Raw genomic sequence first — 15,596 nt, 5'->3', positions numbered from 1 at the left:
CAGTCTTAGTAAAATACATACTCTTCAGCACCATTCTAAGGCTGGACCTAGCAGAGCCTTACTTCCCACCCTTGTAGAGACCCTGGATCTTGGTGAAAGATAGGTTACGTGGCAGGGGCACAAGCCCTCCTAAATATGGCGCCTGGAAGCCCTCTGCAGAAGCCAGTGAAGATCAGCACAGGCTGGGAAGGATCACACATCCCACAGAGAAGCTAAAGCAGGGCAGCCCTGAACCATCTTCCTGTTTTTTCACTGTCAAGAACACAAGTCACCTGGTTGCCTTCCTTTGTAGCTAAACAAACACACACTTCTTAGATCAAATAAGCCAACATACTCTCATTTAGCAAAGTGTTTTATTCAAAAGCTTCTCAGCACCATCTAGTTGTCAGAAAAAATGGATATCCCCTTTTCATGCCCACCCAACTCCCAAACCCAGAGGCAGAAGTTAAACCGCTTGGCGAGAGCTCCCTCTAATGATTATAATTCAGATCATGATAAGGTTGTGGTTGTTCTCTCACCTACTTTCTCCAACCCTCTACTTAACCATGACTCAAGTAGAGCTGTGCTCCCCCACAGTTCAGAACAATAGGAAGGAATCATGTCAGTTTTGATCAACCTCCCGATCCTGGGCTATTAGAGGCACATGAAACTACCTTGAAAAATCCGAATTCAGTGACTGCCACCCAGGAGGGACAGTGTTATTTACTGTCAGGCAGCATGCAGTTTTGAGAGCTCAAATATTAGGGCACCCTCCCCCCACTCTACTCTAGGAACAAGGAGCAGTAAGTCCATTTTCTCTCCACACACCTCAATTGCTCATCCTCTCCTGCCTTGTAAAACAGACACTGAACCGAACTGGTGTGACAGAGTTAAGACAAACAATTACATCTGATTAAAATGCTAAGAGATCCTGAGCTGTTGGAGATGAGGGGAGTAGATAGTACGACCTGATCTTTCCCTTTTTTTCTTTAGAGAATATTTTGTTTCACTATAAAGCACACTTTCCCAAAGAGGTTCCTGGAGGAGAAATCCAAGAGTCTGACTGTGTCCCGTGGGAACACACACAGTCACCTGTGTAACTCTGGCTTCAGTCCCTGGATCTGTCCTTTGCAGCTACTTCAGGTCCCATGGGAGGAGGAAAAGCTGGAGGCAGTATCACTCGGCCAAAGCCCCCATGGGGTCCCAGGCTGGCAGGACAATGGGTTCCTGCTCTAGTACAGCTAGCACCTCTTCAGGGACATGCTTCCTGTCCACCACCACTTCGTAGACATATTCAGAGAACCACTCATCTGTCATGCACAGGTAACCTGGAGAAAAGAACAGAAGCCTCATGAGTCCAGAGGGTGGGGGGCAAAGAGCAAAAGCCTTACTGGCGCTACAAGAAAGTCTTTTACAAGCCTCATGAGTGCAGAGGGCGGGGGGCAAAGAGCAGAAGCCTTACTGCACTACAAGAAAGTCTTTTACAAAACTAACATTTGTACATGTTTTTCAGCTTTCCCATCTATAATCTCACTTAATCTGATTAAGTCTTATTAGCAACCCTGTGAAGCAGACAGGACAGGATGGCTATATTTTTACCAATTAGAAAACTGGGGCTCAGAGTAACTAAGTGATGTACCCAGGTCACATGGGTTCAGAAGTTCAGGGCTGGGCCTTGGACCTAAAGCTGCTACCAGATCCTGCTATTCCACTGCCCAGGCGGCCTTGCTGAAGGTGGGTCAATGACCCTAAAGGTAGGTGGAAATGTTTCTTGTTCACACAGCCACACATACATAGGGTGAGAAGGGCAAGCATACCAGTTCAATTCTTACCCTACCCACCTTCTCAGCATCCGTGGCTGCTGTCTCTCCTTCCTCTCTACCATAAATTCCTACAACAACCAGCTAAGCCATTAGGGGGATCCTGATGGGGCCTGATCATCATTCCCAGGTAGCCACTTATTTCCAGATGGTACTGGGGGAGTCGCTGCTTTCTTAGGAGGAAATCTGTGGTGAGGATCAGGCAGAACGGACGACGCGACAGTTGCTCGACCTACATTCCTCACAAAGGCCCTGGGATTTGTGGATCTCTCCAGTGGCAGGACTGGAGAGGGGCTCAGCTGTACTAACACCCCAGGCTGAGAGCTCAGCTGAGAAAAAGTGTGGCGTCATCAGGTACCTATCCTAGACACCTGCCTCTTCCCCTCAGGGAGACTGCATCTCAGGCTCCACTAGGATAACACAAATTCCTCTTCAGGATCACACATCCAACAAACTGAAACAGGGGGGGAAATGCTTCACCTGAGCCACTGCTAATACAAAGAGCAAAATTAAAGCAAGAGATGAAAGAGTGTGTATTTAAAACAAGGATGGGCCAGGGAAAGAGCACAGAGGACAAAACTGTGTACCTACACAGGGGTACTGTATGCACCTACACACCCAAGGACTCACAGGAACTAGCAATCTTCCTCTTCATCATCACCATCTTATCGTATCTGGCACCTGCTGTATACTAGACACTTGAGCAATTTTTCTCTGAAAGTGTATGTGCAAATCTAGGTCTATGCTATAGCATTTCCCACTACACAGGACCAAGAAGAAGGGAGAGGAGGTAGTATTTCTCCTAAGGTGATCTTCTAGTATGTTGGTTCTCAAACTTCCTGGCCCCAGGATCAAGACTGTACACTTAAAACTACTGAGGGCCCTAAAAAGGTGTTTATGTGGGTTATACTTACTGATATTTACCGTAGTAAAAATTAAAACAGAAAGTTAAAAATATTGGTGCATTTAAAAATAAGAATTAAAAAACGTGAATATTAATAATGTATTTTTAGGAAAAATAATTATATCTTTCAAAACAAAATAAATTTTAGTTAGGAAAGTGGCATTACTTTACAATTCAGAAGATAGCTAAATTATTGTACCTGCTTCTGTGTGCAATCTGTTGTTTTGGATGAAGTAGATGAAGCAAATCCGGCCTCACACAGATACGTTGTTGGAGAAGGAAGACCTTGTAGATGCCCTAAAAGGGTCCCAGGGACCCGGCAGGGGTCCTCAGACCACACTCTGAGAACTGCTGCTCTAAAAGCAAGACTGATTTAAATAATTAAAAGGCATCATGACAGTTAAGTCTAATTTTATAAGCTAAATGGTGTGACAGAGGACATTATTTAACTTGAAAACACAACTGCTTTGGGGAGCTCATCTATGCCCAATTCTGCTCCTGCGACAGCAGTCAAAGACAGCTCATCCTGATGTGGCACCGCATGTTTACCCTCACCAGAAAATGCCCGGGAAAGTGCGCAAGGGCTCTCATCCCCTCACGATCCAGTGTTCCTTTCTCAACAGGAGATTCAGGGAAGAACACAGATAAACGCTGTAGCCCGTGCCATTCCAAAGTCCCTGGCCCCTACCATCACCTACATTACTGCCACTAAGTTCTAGCAGCCAAAGCTTGGTCAGCTGAAGGGCCAACCAGTACCATTTCTTGCTGCAAGAAATGTAAGTAAGTGCTTCCTGAGAAGGTCAGCATCTGCCTTGTCTAAGAGTTCTCGTGGGCAGGAGACCAGGCTACTAAACGCTACACCATTTGACACATTAGGCATCATTCCCCTCACCCTAATGCACGCTGAATAAATCCTTAGAGGAGCTCGGGGCAGTGAGGCAGGTGAAGGATAGAGGCAGATTCATGTAATAAAATTCTGTATCCTTATGACAATACTATCATCACACAATCAAATGAGTCTTCAAAGAATGCCCAGAAAAAATGGACAATAAGTACATCTACACCATCTTGTTCCAAAAGCAGGAGATAAGAGTAAGTCCTTACAAATTAAAACTCCTATCAATTGTAATCCACCCTTTCAGTGTCCCTGCCAAGAGGGCCTGCCTTGATTAGTCTCTCTTTTCAGGATATGAGTTCTTTGGGGGCCCACAGAAACCTCACAGTCTAGGTGGCTGCCAAGGAACTGCGCCCTGGGTAGGTAATGAACTTGTGGCCGCTGTAACTGTTGATACTGCGTGTCTTGGAGTTTGACTGAGAAGATTAGGATCAGTGTGTCTAAAACCCAAGTGAGGGCTGTGCAGAGGAGCAGTAAGGTACCCACTCAGGCAGGATGAAAGAGGCCATTTCGATTTGAGGAAAGTTGCAGCTTCTAGCCCTTATGTACTCTGGCCATTAGAAACTGGTGTTCCCCAAAGGAAAAAGGAAATAAGAAAAAAAAAAGAGGAAAACAAAAAATCTGCTCCAAGGATCCCGAGGTTCAGGGAACAAGGCATTCAGAGAAACAGATAAATGGATAAAGAGAGCTTTAGGAACTAAATTAAATTTTGTTTAAACTTTAATGTCTTGTTTACATGCTATGAGGAAGAAATAAAATAAGTGAACAGGCCCTCAAAGACACTGGCAATGTTTCTGTATTTGTTAAAGAGAAAGGGCAGTATCGGTCTGTAAGGGGAAGAAGTGTCTGTGGATACAGCTCTAGGCCGGTGAGGCCAAATTCACTCAGAAACAGAAGAGTTTCGAATGGGTTCGTTTACGGGAAAGAAGAACTTTACCCTAAGAAAACAGTTTTCTGAAATCCTGCTAAAGATCTAAATTTTAAACCTCTCAGACTAAATTAAAGTGATAAATATATTATCATTTACGAATTAGATATATTTTTTGCTTTTTTCTATGAAGTATTTCACCTCACTAACAAACTATTTGTGGTTAAAATATATATATATATATATATATATATATTTGCTATTTTAAAAAAAGGTATGACAAAATCAAGTTATCAGCTCTGCTGTGATGGATCTGTCTGGCAGCGCAGACCTAAAGAAGCCAGACGACTGAAGCCTCATTAAGTCACTGCCAATCTTTCACCTGATGCAGATAACTCAAGGCTGAAGAAAGGCTCCCAGAAAGGAAAGCAAAGCCTTTACTGACACTTGTCTCGTATTTCAAACTTCCTAATAAATAGTGAGAAACCACTTCATCCAACATTAATCAGTCATTTAAGATGAAGCTGCAAAGACTACATAGCAACATGGATACAAAACATGGATATAAAAACAAGTATATAAAAATGGCATATCCTATATAACTATGTTAAAAATCCAGATACACAGGGGGAGAAAACATGAAAAAAAAAAAAAAAAGGCAAAATGATAATTTTATATCACTGGGTAGGTGATTTTCCCCTCAAAATTCTGAAATGTTATATTGCTTTTTGATTCCTTAAAGATTACCCAAATAAATAATGCCCATTATAAAAAAGTATGGAAACACAGGAGGAGAAGGAAGATGAGAAAAAGAAGGAAGAGGTGGATGGTAAGAAGATGAATATAAATTTTAAAACTGCCTACAATCCCACCACCTTGGGATAAGCCCTATTCAGATTTATCATCCTCTGATAAAAGTCTCTACATATACTCTGTACATTTAGATTCTGTACATTTAATAAAAATGAGACATCACACGTGCTCTATTATTAAAGTACCACACATGCTGTTTTCCAATATTGCTCTTTTCACATTGACAAAAAAATACATCTATCTACATCTTAATTTTTAAGCTGAATTTATATGAATAAAACCAAAATGTATTTAATCAACCCCTTACTGTTGGAATCTGGATTGTTTTTTTAGGCTTAGAAACAACACTACTATAAACATTTTTGTAATTAAACCTTTGTGTACATCCTTAATTATCTACTTAATTTCTTTATATCCTCATCAATACTTGGTATATATAATTACAACTTTCTTTTTGGGTTCAATTTGAACTTCTGTCTGTGTGTGCTTGCTATTCACAGTTTTCTTTTATAAAGAGTCTGTTTCGGACCTCTGCCTAATTTTAACTGGTGTGTTTGTCATTTTCACAGTGATCAGTAATAGTGCTCTCTATATTAATATATTATAATGATTGCAAACTTTTTATACTATTATGCAATTTGCCTTCTAATTTAGTTGATGATGTATTTTTCTAGTATACTAAAATTTTTTATATTTTATGAAGTCAAATTTATCAATCTTTTCCTTTATGACTTCTAACTTTTTTGTTATGCTTACATTTTCCTGCTACTATATTTAAAAAATAAATAAGAGAGAAAAGTAGGGTTAGTGGTAAGAAAACATAAGAAACACAATCTCAGTGAAAAATCCACCATTCAGTAAGGCCTCGGCACAGTCTAGTCCCCAGCTATGAACATACACAATTTCAACAGGTAATTAAGTAGAGACAATCTGTCAACCACTTCTGTTGGTTACCCACTGTGTAAAGCATGCCTTACATTTGTACAGAGTATGCTGCAAATGTACAAAAAGACACAATCCCTATGGAATGGAATTTGGCAACCTAGAAAAAATTCAAATGCATTTACCCTCTTCACTAAGCAATGCCATTTCTGGAACTTCATCCTACAGACAAAACAGTACTTACATGCAGACAATACATGTTTATTTAGGCACAATAATAGTTAATATTTATTCAGCTCTTACTATTGTCAGGCACTGTTCTAATCACTGTATGATATTAACTCACTGCAATATAGTTTGTAATAGCAAAAGCCTGGAAATGACCCAAGTTCCATTAGCAAGGGAACTGGCTAAATAAAGTATGGTACATCCAGACAATGGAAGATAATGAAGCTGTACTGATGTGAAAACGTACTGACAGGCCCCAAAGGCATGCTGTTAAGTGAAGTGAGAGCAAGATGCAGAGTGGGGCATAAGGTATGCTACCTTTGCTGCACTAAAACACACTGGAAGGATACAATAGAAATGAACAGAAATGGGAAACTGAAAGAAGGGGAGGTGAAAGGAGTAGAGAGTGACAGATGGAAACAAGATTCCCCTTTGTATACTTTTTTGTATTTTGATTTTGGAACAATGTAATTTTATTATTTATTAAAAGAATTATACCTTAGAAAGCAAAATAAAACAAAACACACACAGGGATCTGTAGGGAGCTTAGACTTCAAAATGCAATTTTAGGGCTTCTCTGGTGGCGCAGTGGCTGAGAGTCCGCCTGCCGATGCAGGGGACACGGGTTCATGCCCTGGTCTGGGAAGATCCCACATGCCGCGGAGCGGCTGGGCCCATAAGCCATGGCCGCTGGGCCTGCGCGTCTGGAGCCTGTGCTCCGCAACGGGAAAGGCCACAACAGTGAGAGGCCCACGTACTGGGGAAAAAAAAAAAAAAAGGCAATTTTACATCCACTATCCTTGTTTTGATTTTAATCCTCACAGCAACACTACGAGGCAGGCGGGGTTGGTATGAGCTGTTTAAAGTCACATAGCCAGTAAGTAAGTAAAGCCCAAACTGAAATCCAGGTCTTAACTTCAAATTCGGTCTTTTCCATGAGGCTCAGCTTCCGCACTCAGGGGGCAAAGAGAGTGGCAGGTAGTTATGACTTTGGCCAACAGATAACTGCTTAATCTAGCTCCTCATCTAGGCACTGTCTGGAACCAGGTCCTATCTGCTCACACACCCCACATCAAGAGCCATGAGCCCAGGTTGTGTGGGGTCCATTTATGAGGTATTCTGTATCTTTAAATCAAAGAGATGTCATGGGTTCTAAGTGCATTTATTTAGAAGGCTGGAGAACAGGATGGGCTGGACGTTTTTCAAAAAGAAACAAACCCACTACTTATGAGACAGATATCTGGACACTGATCTGAGGAGAAGCTTCTTTTTCCTCCAGAGTAAAACACAAACGTCTGGTCTGTAGTTCAGGTTCCTGAACCTTTTGCTGATAAGAGAAGGGATACTCTTACAGCTGGATATTACTTGTAGCCTCTTTCAGAAACAAAGGCTACAGAAGATTCTGTTTCCCTAGTAAGAAGGCAGGATGGAAAATGTGGTTGGGAAAGAGGGTTGTTTTGGTTTGTGGGTTCCATTTTTTTAAACCATCAAACCACAACAAAGTTCAGTCTGCAGAAGTGCACACTTCCTGAGGAAGCGCCCTTTGCTAAGGAGTCCAGAAGAAGCCTGTCCACCTCTGGGCTGAGGAGAGAAGGCAGCACACCAACCAGTCTGATTTTTTGTTTCCCTGGACTGTGGGCATGAGCCAGGCAAGTCCGAGATCACACAAAATCCTGCCAGGGTCTCTGATGTTGGACAGGAGGAGAAAACACAACTTGAGGTGTCATCCAAGGGTCTGTTTCCTCACCAAAACTCAATGACTTCTCTCTAAACCCAAACATCATTACTCCTATTTGGTTCAGGCAAAGCCTGCTTTCTGATCATTCCTCAAAAGCTCCATTGATGGCAGGCCACATTATTTCTTGGCGCCAGGCCTTGGACTGGCCTGAAGCATGCTCCACAGGTCAAGAGCAACGCTTCTCAGCTCCCCTTTCCTTGGCCTTCCACTTCGCTTCCCAAAAGAGCCACAACCCTAACACCTTTCCTAAAACTCTGCTCACCTTTGAAGAATCACTAAGGAGCCTTCCCTGTTCCAGTCACTCACCATCTCTCTCGTAGTTTACCCCCTTTATTATTTTGCACTTATAAAAGCAACTTGTTTTTATAATAAATTGCAAACACCATACAGAACAAGATTTACAGCCTCAATGGCCCCAGCTCAATTCCTGGCCTCCCCACTCCCTGTATCTAGCATTTGAAAGAATCAAGTACAAAATGTTCCTGATGTGGCATTAATAGCACAGTTGGGCTTCTACCCTCACCCCTCCTCAAGTTTCCAAAACCTGCCTTAAAGTCCAATCCCAAAGCCTCTCCCACTGACTCATTTTCTGGCTGCCCTGCTGCAGCATTTTTTTTTTTTTTTTGTAGTACGCGGGCCTCTCACTGTTGTGGCCTCTCCCGTTGCAGAGCACAGGCTCCGGACGCGCAGGCTCAGTGGCCATGGCTCACGGGCCCAGCCACTCCGCGGCATGTGGGATCTTCCCAGACCAGGGCACGAACCCGTGCCCCCTGCATCGGCAGGCGGACTCTCAACCGCTGCGCCACCAGGGAAGTCCTGCAGCACTATTTACCACCAAGTTCTCCCTGATATCACCTAGTTCCATGACTTCTCCCTAACCCCTCACCCATTTCAACAACCTCAGCTTCAATGTCTTTCTATTGTCTCCCCACTGAGGGGGCTCTACCCGGTTCCCCCTCTTTTGTTGTCATCTGCCTTCTTGGAGAAATCATCCCTTCTCTTGCTTTCCTTGGTCTACTTATCCTATATCTTACAGTCTAAGGAGCACACCATGAATGCCACTTTTGTCCTATCACAGCCCTCTTCAAATCCCCTTCCATGTCCCAGCTGAATAAGTATAAATTCCTCTGAGGGTCAGAGACATACGTTCCACCATGGTCTGTGCACGGTTCCCTGCATCCCATCAATAAATGTGAGGTGATGCTATTGCTAATGGGTTTTCCTGGGCACTAGGTTTATTCGCCTCCACTGCTCTCTTTCATGCAACTAAGCCCACATGACGAGTCATCCATCCAGTAAACTGGTATGTAGTCCAGTGGTCACACGAGGGTCTTGAATTCTTAGAGACCTGACGCTAGAACCATGGGCAAGTTAAGACAGCCCTCTCCCAGAGGGAAGGATTAAGGAGCCTTATGTTCTCGCTCTCCTGCTCTCACCTGTCTACAGATAACATTAACAACAGTAACAACAATAGCTAATATTTTCATGCACTTCTTATATGCCTGGCACAGTTCTCACAACAACCCTATGAGGTAGGTACAATTATTAACCCCATTTTACAGATCAGAAAACTAAGGCTTATAAAGGTTAAATACCATGACCAAGGCTACATAGCCAATAGGAGGGACTACCAGGATGTGTTCCCAGGCATCTGGTGCCAGGTTCTGTGCTTAACCTCTATCCTCCTCAAAGCAATACAAACACACCTGGGAGACAATCTGGTGAAAATGACAGATCCTCTCTACAGGAGAAAGCAAATACACACACACAAATCTGTATTAAATGTGAAGAGATTTCTCCCTGAAACCAATGCCTGCTTGCAAGTTAGGAGGAGCCTCTGTTCCACAGTTTGTCCCCCTCTCACAAATGGTAGCCCTCTGCTAGTCACACACTTTGATAAGGAAGCAACGGTCAATCTTCCTCTGCTCCGCTCACATGAACTATTTTTTAGCTTGAGTCATGCAGGTTCGTTGGTGAATGGAGATGGAGGATGAGGAGTCCCTCTGAAAGAACTCAGATACCCAAATCTGATAGTAGCAGCGCTTTTCCCAAGCCTGGAGAGACATGAAAACCCTGAGGTGACAAAACAAATTTGTATCTTGCTCTTTTACAGGAAATCAGAAGCACCCACTTTTACCTCATATAATTTTCTCTTATTTCTGCAAGTCCAGCTCAATATTGTCTATAATTATATTATCTGTGCTAGAAATCCACTAAATCTCAAACTGATCTGCAAATAACTGGTTACCTTTCATAGGTAATATACATTTTTAGGGAAGCTGCCTGTGTCACATTAAGAAATCTGAATTCCAACCCTCTCTCTGACACTGTGCAACCTGAACAAGTCAAAACCTCTCAGCATGTTTTCATTTTTTCACATCAAACATGGGTGTTCATATCCTGAGTTACTCTACATGATGCTGTGAGGGAAAAAGAGACAAATACATTAGCAAATGTTGAATTCTTATGAAGCAAGATGTTATGAACTCTATGTCCTGAGTACCTCTGACAGAAATATGGAATATTCATTGAACTTTTTAGAGTTATATAACAGTATACAGTTTGATGGCTATATATACTATAGGGCCTCATAAGGAAATTAGTCATTATCCGTGTTACTGATAGAGAAATGTGAAACCATAAGGAGACAAATGACTGCCCAGGATCTATAATCAAGAAAGTAGTAACTGTCTCTCTTGGTTCCACCATATAATGTTATATGAAGGATATGATGAATTTTGTGCCTAGCTTTGGACATACTGTTCCCAAAATCACATGGTGAGGCAATTTAAAGGCCATTCTTTTGGTTTTTAGAAAGCAGCAGAAGTCCAGATGTAATGTGAATCAGCCACATAAGTTTCTTTCCAGATTAATCTCTAACATGCCAAAGCCTCTTTAACTGAAATCATGAAGAGACTCCCTTTTATGAGGAAGTCTGGAAATTTTACTAAAATGAAATCAGGAACAGAAAGGCTTATTTGTAAGGAAAGATGAAGAATGTGAGTTAAAAACAACTTCAAAGTTGAAGCTGAAAAAGGCACAAAAGCAATTTGAAAAATGAAAACTAATCTTGGTTCAAAATGAAAATGTAGAGAAACAAATTTTTAAAAGATAAAGATTTTCCTTCAATGACCATTGCAGAGTTAGAAAATAATATTCCTCCTAACTTTACTAAAAAGTTGTATTATTCAGCATATTAAGAAACTAGACTATAAGCATTAAGAACTATGTTATGATAATTCTACCTTCAGAGCTCTAATGTGTCAGACTTTAGAACTGGAATATCATCTCATGACTAAGTGAATCAATCATAAAAAGAAGTTCCATAATAAGACTGGTTCATTAGGGAGACCATCCAAGAATTTAATTTATTGAGTATCAACACTTTTGTTATATGCATGGCAGAATGTTGATAACTATTGAAGCTGGGTTATGGGCACATGGCGACTTCTTAATACTATTCTGTTTGTATATGCCTGAAATTGTCCATGATAAAAAGTTAAAAAAAAAACAGAAACAAAAACAAAGAACCATGTTATAAAGCAGCATGGACAAAATAATCCTGGGAAATTTTTGGTGGTTACATACAGTTTTTCACTTGCCCAACTCACGATGTGCTAACTCTGGACACAAACCACTCACGAGATGCTCCATCCTCCCCTCCTTGTTCAGATTCCCAGACATAAACAGTGCTCTAAGAGCCCTTTCTCCTGACAGCAGACATTTACTCGTCTCCAGATACTTTATACAAGTTTTATGTCCCCGTAGCCACTAGTTTCTGGTCACCAAGTTCATAAATTGATCTGGTATGTCCATGAGTAGACTAGATGTTACTAGAACAGAGAAGCTTGGAGGAAGCACAGTTTAGTGGTCAAGAAAACAGGCTCTAATGTCAGACTGAATTATAATTCTGGCTCTACCACTTTTTAGTGAGATGACCTGTAGGTCACTTTGGCTTAAAGATTATGCTCTTCTCAGATGAATTTCTGACTAAGAGTAAGAAGCACCAAAGGTTATCACCCCTATTTTAAATTTTTAAACATTTTACAAACTACTTGATTCTAACAAGCCTATCAACTTTTCAAAATGAAAGACAATGTAACAAGTCCCAAGGTCTGTTCCCTCATTCAACTATGAAATCCATTTCTAATGTGATCCATAAACACACAGTCAAGTACTTCAAGAAGTAGGGGAGAAAAGAAAGCCACGTTGGTTGTACACCATCTTAGATATGTATCCAATTTTCAGTCCATCTGACTAAGAATACTAGAATTCTAGAATACTAGAATACTTCCCCAATATGAAGTAACCCAATGGCTTCAATAAGATAAGAATTAATTTCTCCCTTTATGTGTCTAGTGGTCAGAGGTAATATTTGTCCCCTTTAGGAAACAGTCAGGTTATCTGATTTAATTATTAGTCTCATGACCAATGGGAAAGACCAAAGCCAGAACTGGGCAGAGGGAAAAGGCAGCCTGCCCAGGTATCTCTGCTCTGTTCACCTCCAGCTTGTAGTATTATCAACATTGCTTTTTGAGAAACCATCAATCTTAACAAGCAGAAACCCCATAGAGAACAGTAACAAACTGTTAACAATGTTATCTACAGAAACAAAATCCTAGCTATGCTGTTTATGGTTGTCCTGTCTCCTGAAAGAGCACCAAAGAGGTTCTGTCTCAGACATGGCAGCCAATGCCCACCAGGATGACAGACGGGAGGGCCCTGCTGGGGTAAACACACATTGCCCGCATAATAACATACTACGTATTCTCCTAAGGTCAGGCCAAGTGTGCCAATTAAATTAGATCATGTTTTCTTTCCTTCCTTCCTGTTAAGTCAGAAAGAACATTACCAAGAAACACATGAGAATAATTTATTTTGGCTTTGAATGAACTATTCGCTACCCCCACTCAGTTCAATTTATCTTTTGGCTCTCTACTGAAATGCTTTACTCTGTATAATCTCAGGCATTTCAGTTATTCAAGAACAACAAAAAAGTTAGTTTAGTCTTAACTAGACAGGTTTCACTAGGAAGGATTACAGGCAGACCACAGGGATCAAGACCCCAGCTCTTGGGACAAAGTGAGAGAGTGGCATGGACATATATACACTACCAAATGTAAAACAGATAGCTAGTGGGAAGCAGCCACATAGCACAGGGAGATCAGCTCAGGGCTTTGTGACCACCTAGAGGGGTGGGATAGGGAGGGTGGGAAGGAGACACAAGAGGGAGGAGATATGGGGATATATGTATATGTATAGCTGATTCACTTTGTTATACAGCAGAAACTAACACACCACTGTAAAGCAATTATACTCCAATAAAGATGTTAAAAAAAAAAAAAACTAAGAAGGGAGTATCATTGTCATTAAAGTAAATTTTATGAAGTAAAATGGTGATATAATGCAAATGTAAAATGAACACATGTTAAAGATTTTTATTCAACTCACTACAAGAGTGAACCAGTAAGATAACACAATCAGTTCAAAGAGCCAAAGGACATTTGAAAATGTGTGTGTGTGATATAATTATGTGTGCTTTACAATATAAATGATAAAATTCGTATAAGTATGTAAATAATTAAATGTTAGACTTCTGGGTTGGAAGCAAAACTGGTTAATGTTTTATAGTGCAATAAGCTATAACCTTTGAACTTAAAAAAAAAAACCCCAGCTCTCTCCACATAATAATAGAATGAGTAAGTCAGCAGAAGCAAAACTTTTATTGAGTTAGGAGTAAAGAGGTACAGTTGAATGGAAAAAAATACACTTTACAAGTGTTTATCCTCTCTTAAATGGGTATCACGACTATCTACAAACTCAGTGACTGTTATAGATAGAAAAATATCTCAGAAACAAGCCAACGGGTCCAGGCTGGTCTAAACAAACCATAACTTTAGTCCTTTTCCTAGACACTAATCTTTATAATAACAAACCATTTACAGGGACCAAATAAGACCAAAAATGAAACAGAAGCTACAGAGTTTCATCTGAAACAATAGCTTATGTTTTAAAATGTTACAAATACCAAATCCTTCCAATTCAAGACAAGCTTCTCCTTTGCATCCACTTCTTAACCATCATCAACTTAACGGATATAACTGAATTCTGAGTTGTTTGTTTTTAATCTTTTTGCTAGTTTCCTTATACCCACCTCTACCTGATCCCAATGTTTTTGTGTCTTAAAATGAATTTATCTTGTAAGAAATCACCAATTAAAAAATATGTTGCACTTTAATTCATAATAGTTAATTTAGCAAGTGCCCCATAATCACAGAACAATAACACAAACCACAGACGGGGGACATGCAACTACCTGATGATGAACAGATACGCACCAACAGCGCTGATATTCGTTTACATATAATCACTGAGCTGAGTTTCACAGCAGATCCCAGGGATAGTTTGCCAAAATCCACCAATGAGCATTTCATGGGGAGATGAAAAGACGTGAAATGACAGATTAAATGGCCTCTAGGTGTTGGCCATCACCTACTAGCTTGTGCCACTCAATCGCAGCACACTCAAGTCTTGTCAAGGCTCTTCTAAGACAGTAGTTTTCAGATATAAACGACTGAAGCCCCATCTGCTCACTTCCAAACCGCCACCTTTTACCCGTGGAAATCTTAGAGCTCTAAAGAACTTAGCTGGAAAATCACTTAAACAAAGAGGGAAGCAACAGGTAACGAGTTGCTGAGATCGCTATTTTGTTTTTCTTGTTTTTCTTTCATTTTGTTTTACTTTTTTTAAAGAAAATTTCTGGCTGATTGCTGCTTGGGTGAGATAGCTGAAGTCTGATTCCAAGTGTCTGGGTAATCTCACTGGATTCCCTACCTATTTCCTTCCAGTCTTCTAACTAGTCTAGAGAGCTGTGGTTTATGTGTCCTTCCTAGCCAGAATCCACTGGCTAAAAGTAAGAAATATGGACTCTGGGAAACAGCTGCTACAAGATGTGACCAGCACATAACACACAAGCAAATACATGCTGACATGCATAATATTCTCTGGTAGTTGCCACTTTTTGGTTTGAAACTCTAAAAATTAAAGCATAACAATACCTTAAAAGGCTTTTATCTACTAAATCTATTATGAAAAACAGTCTTAAGAAATATGGTCTCTAAGATTTGCAAGAATATACCCTAAACAGTTAATCAATGGTGATCGCTGGGTAGCAGGATTATTAGAGATTTTTTTCCCCTCTTTTGGCTTATCTGTAGTTTTTATTTTTCTACAATTCATATATTACCTGTGGTTTTTCTTTAAGCCTAATTACTATAATTTACTTATGACTTCTGCCTGCGTTTTGATTGTCAGAATAAAACCGTCTAAATGGTAACCACAGCATTTAGACTTCACAACTTCAGACTTCACAACTTCTCATGAGTCTCCAATACATGCCTAAAGTTTCTTGCCAATCCCATTCTCCCGCTAGAAAGCTTCTGATTATTCTAGAGTTAGTGCAGTAAATG

At 40.7% G+C, this 15,596-nt stretch overlaps 1 protein-coding gene across 3 annotated transcripts in view; it reads right to left on the bottom strand.

Moving 5' to 3' along the window:
- Positions 1–334: 334 nt before the first annotated feature.
- The window catches only part of BLMH (bleomycin hydrolase), a 43,414-nt gene continuing 28,152 nt past the window's right edge, over positions 335–15,596 (bottom strand). For all 3 annotated transcript variants that reach the window (XM_029212292.1, XM_029212293.1, XM_029212294.1), the window contains exon 12: positions 335–1,307. In XM_029212292.1, coding sequence (XP_029068125.1) covers positions 1,156–1,307 — 152 coding nt within the window. In that variant the 3' untranslated portion in view covers positions 335–1,155. The remainder of the gene's footprint in view (positions 1,308–15,596) is intronic.

The sequence above is a fragment of the Monodon monoceros genome, unplaced genomic scaffold (genome assembly GCF_005190385.1).
Source record: "Monodon monoceros isolate NGI ecotype Baffin Bay Population unplaced genomic scaffold, NGI_Narwhal_1 Super_Scaffold_9, whole genome shotgun sequence".
In the NCBI taxonomy this organism is placed as follows: Eukaryota; Metazoa; Chordata; class Mammalia; order Artiodactyla; family Monodontidae; genus Monodon; species Monodon monoceros.
This window is presented reverse-complemented; position numbering and strand designations above follow the sequence as displayed.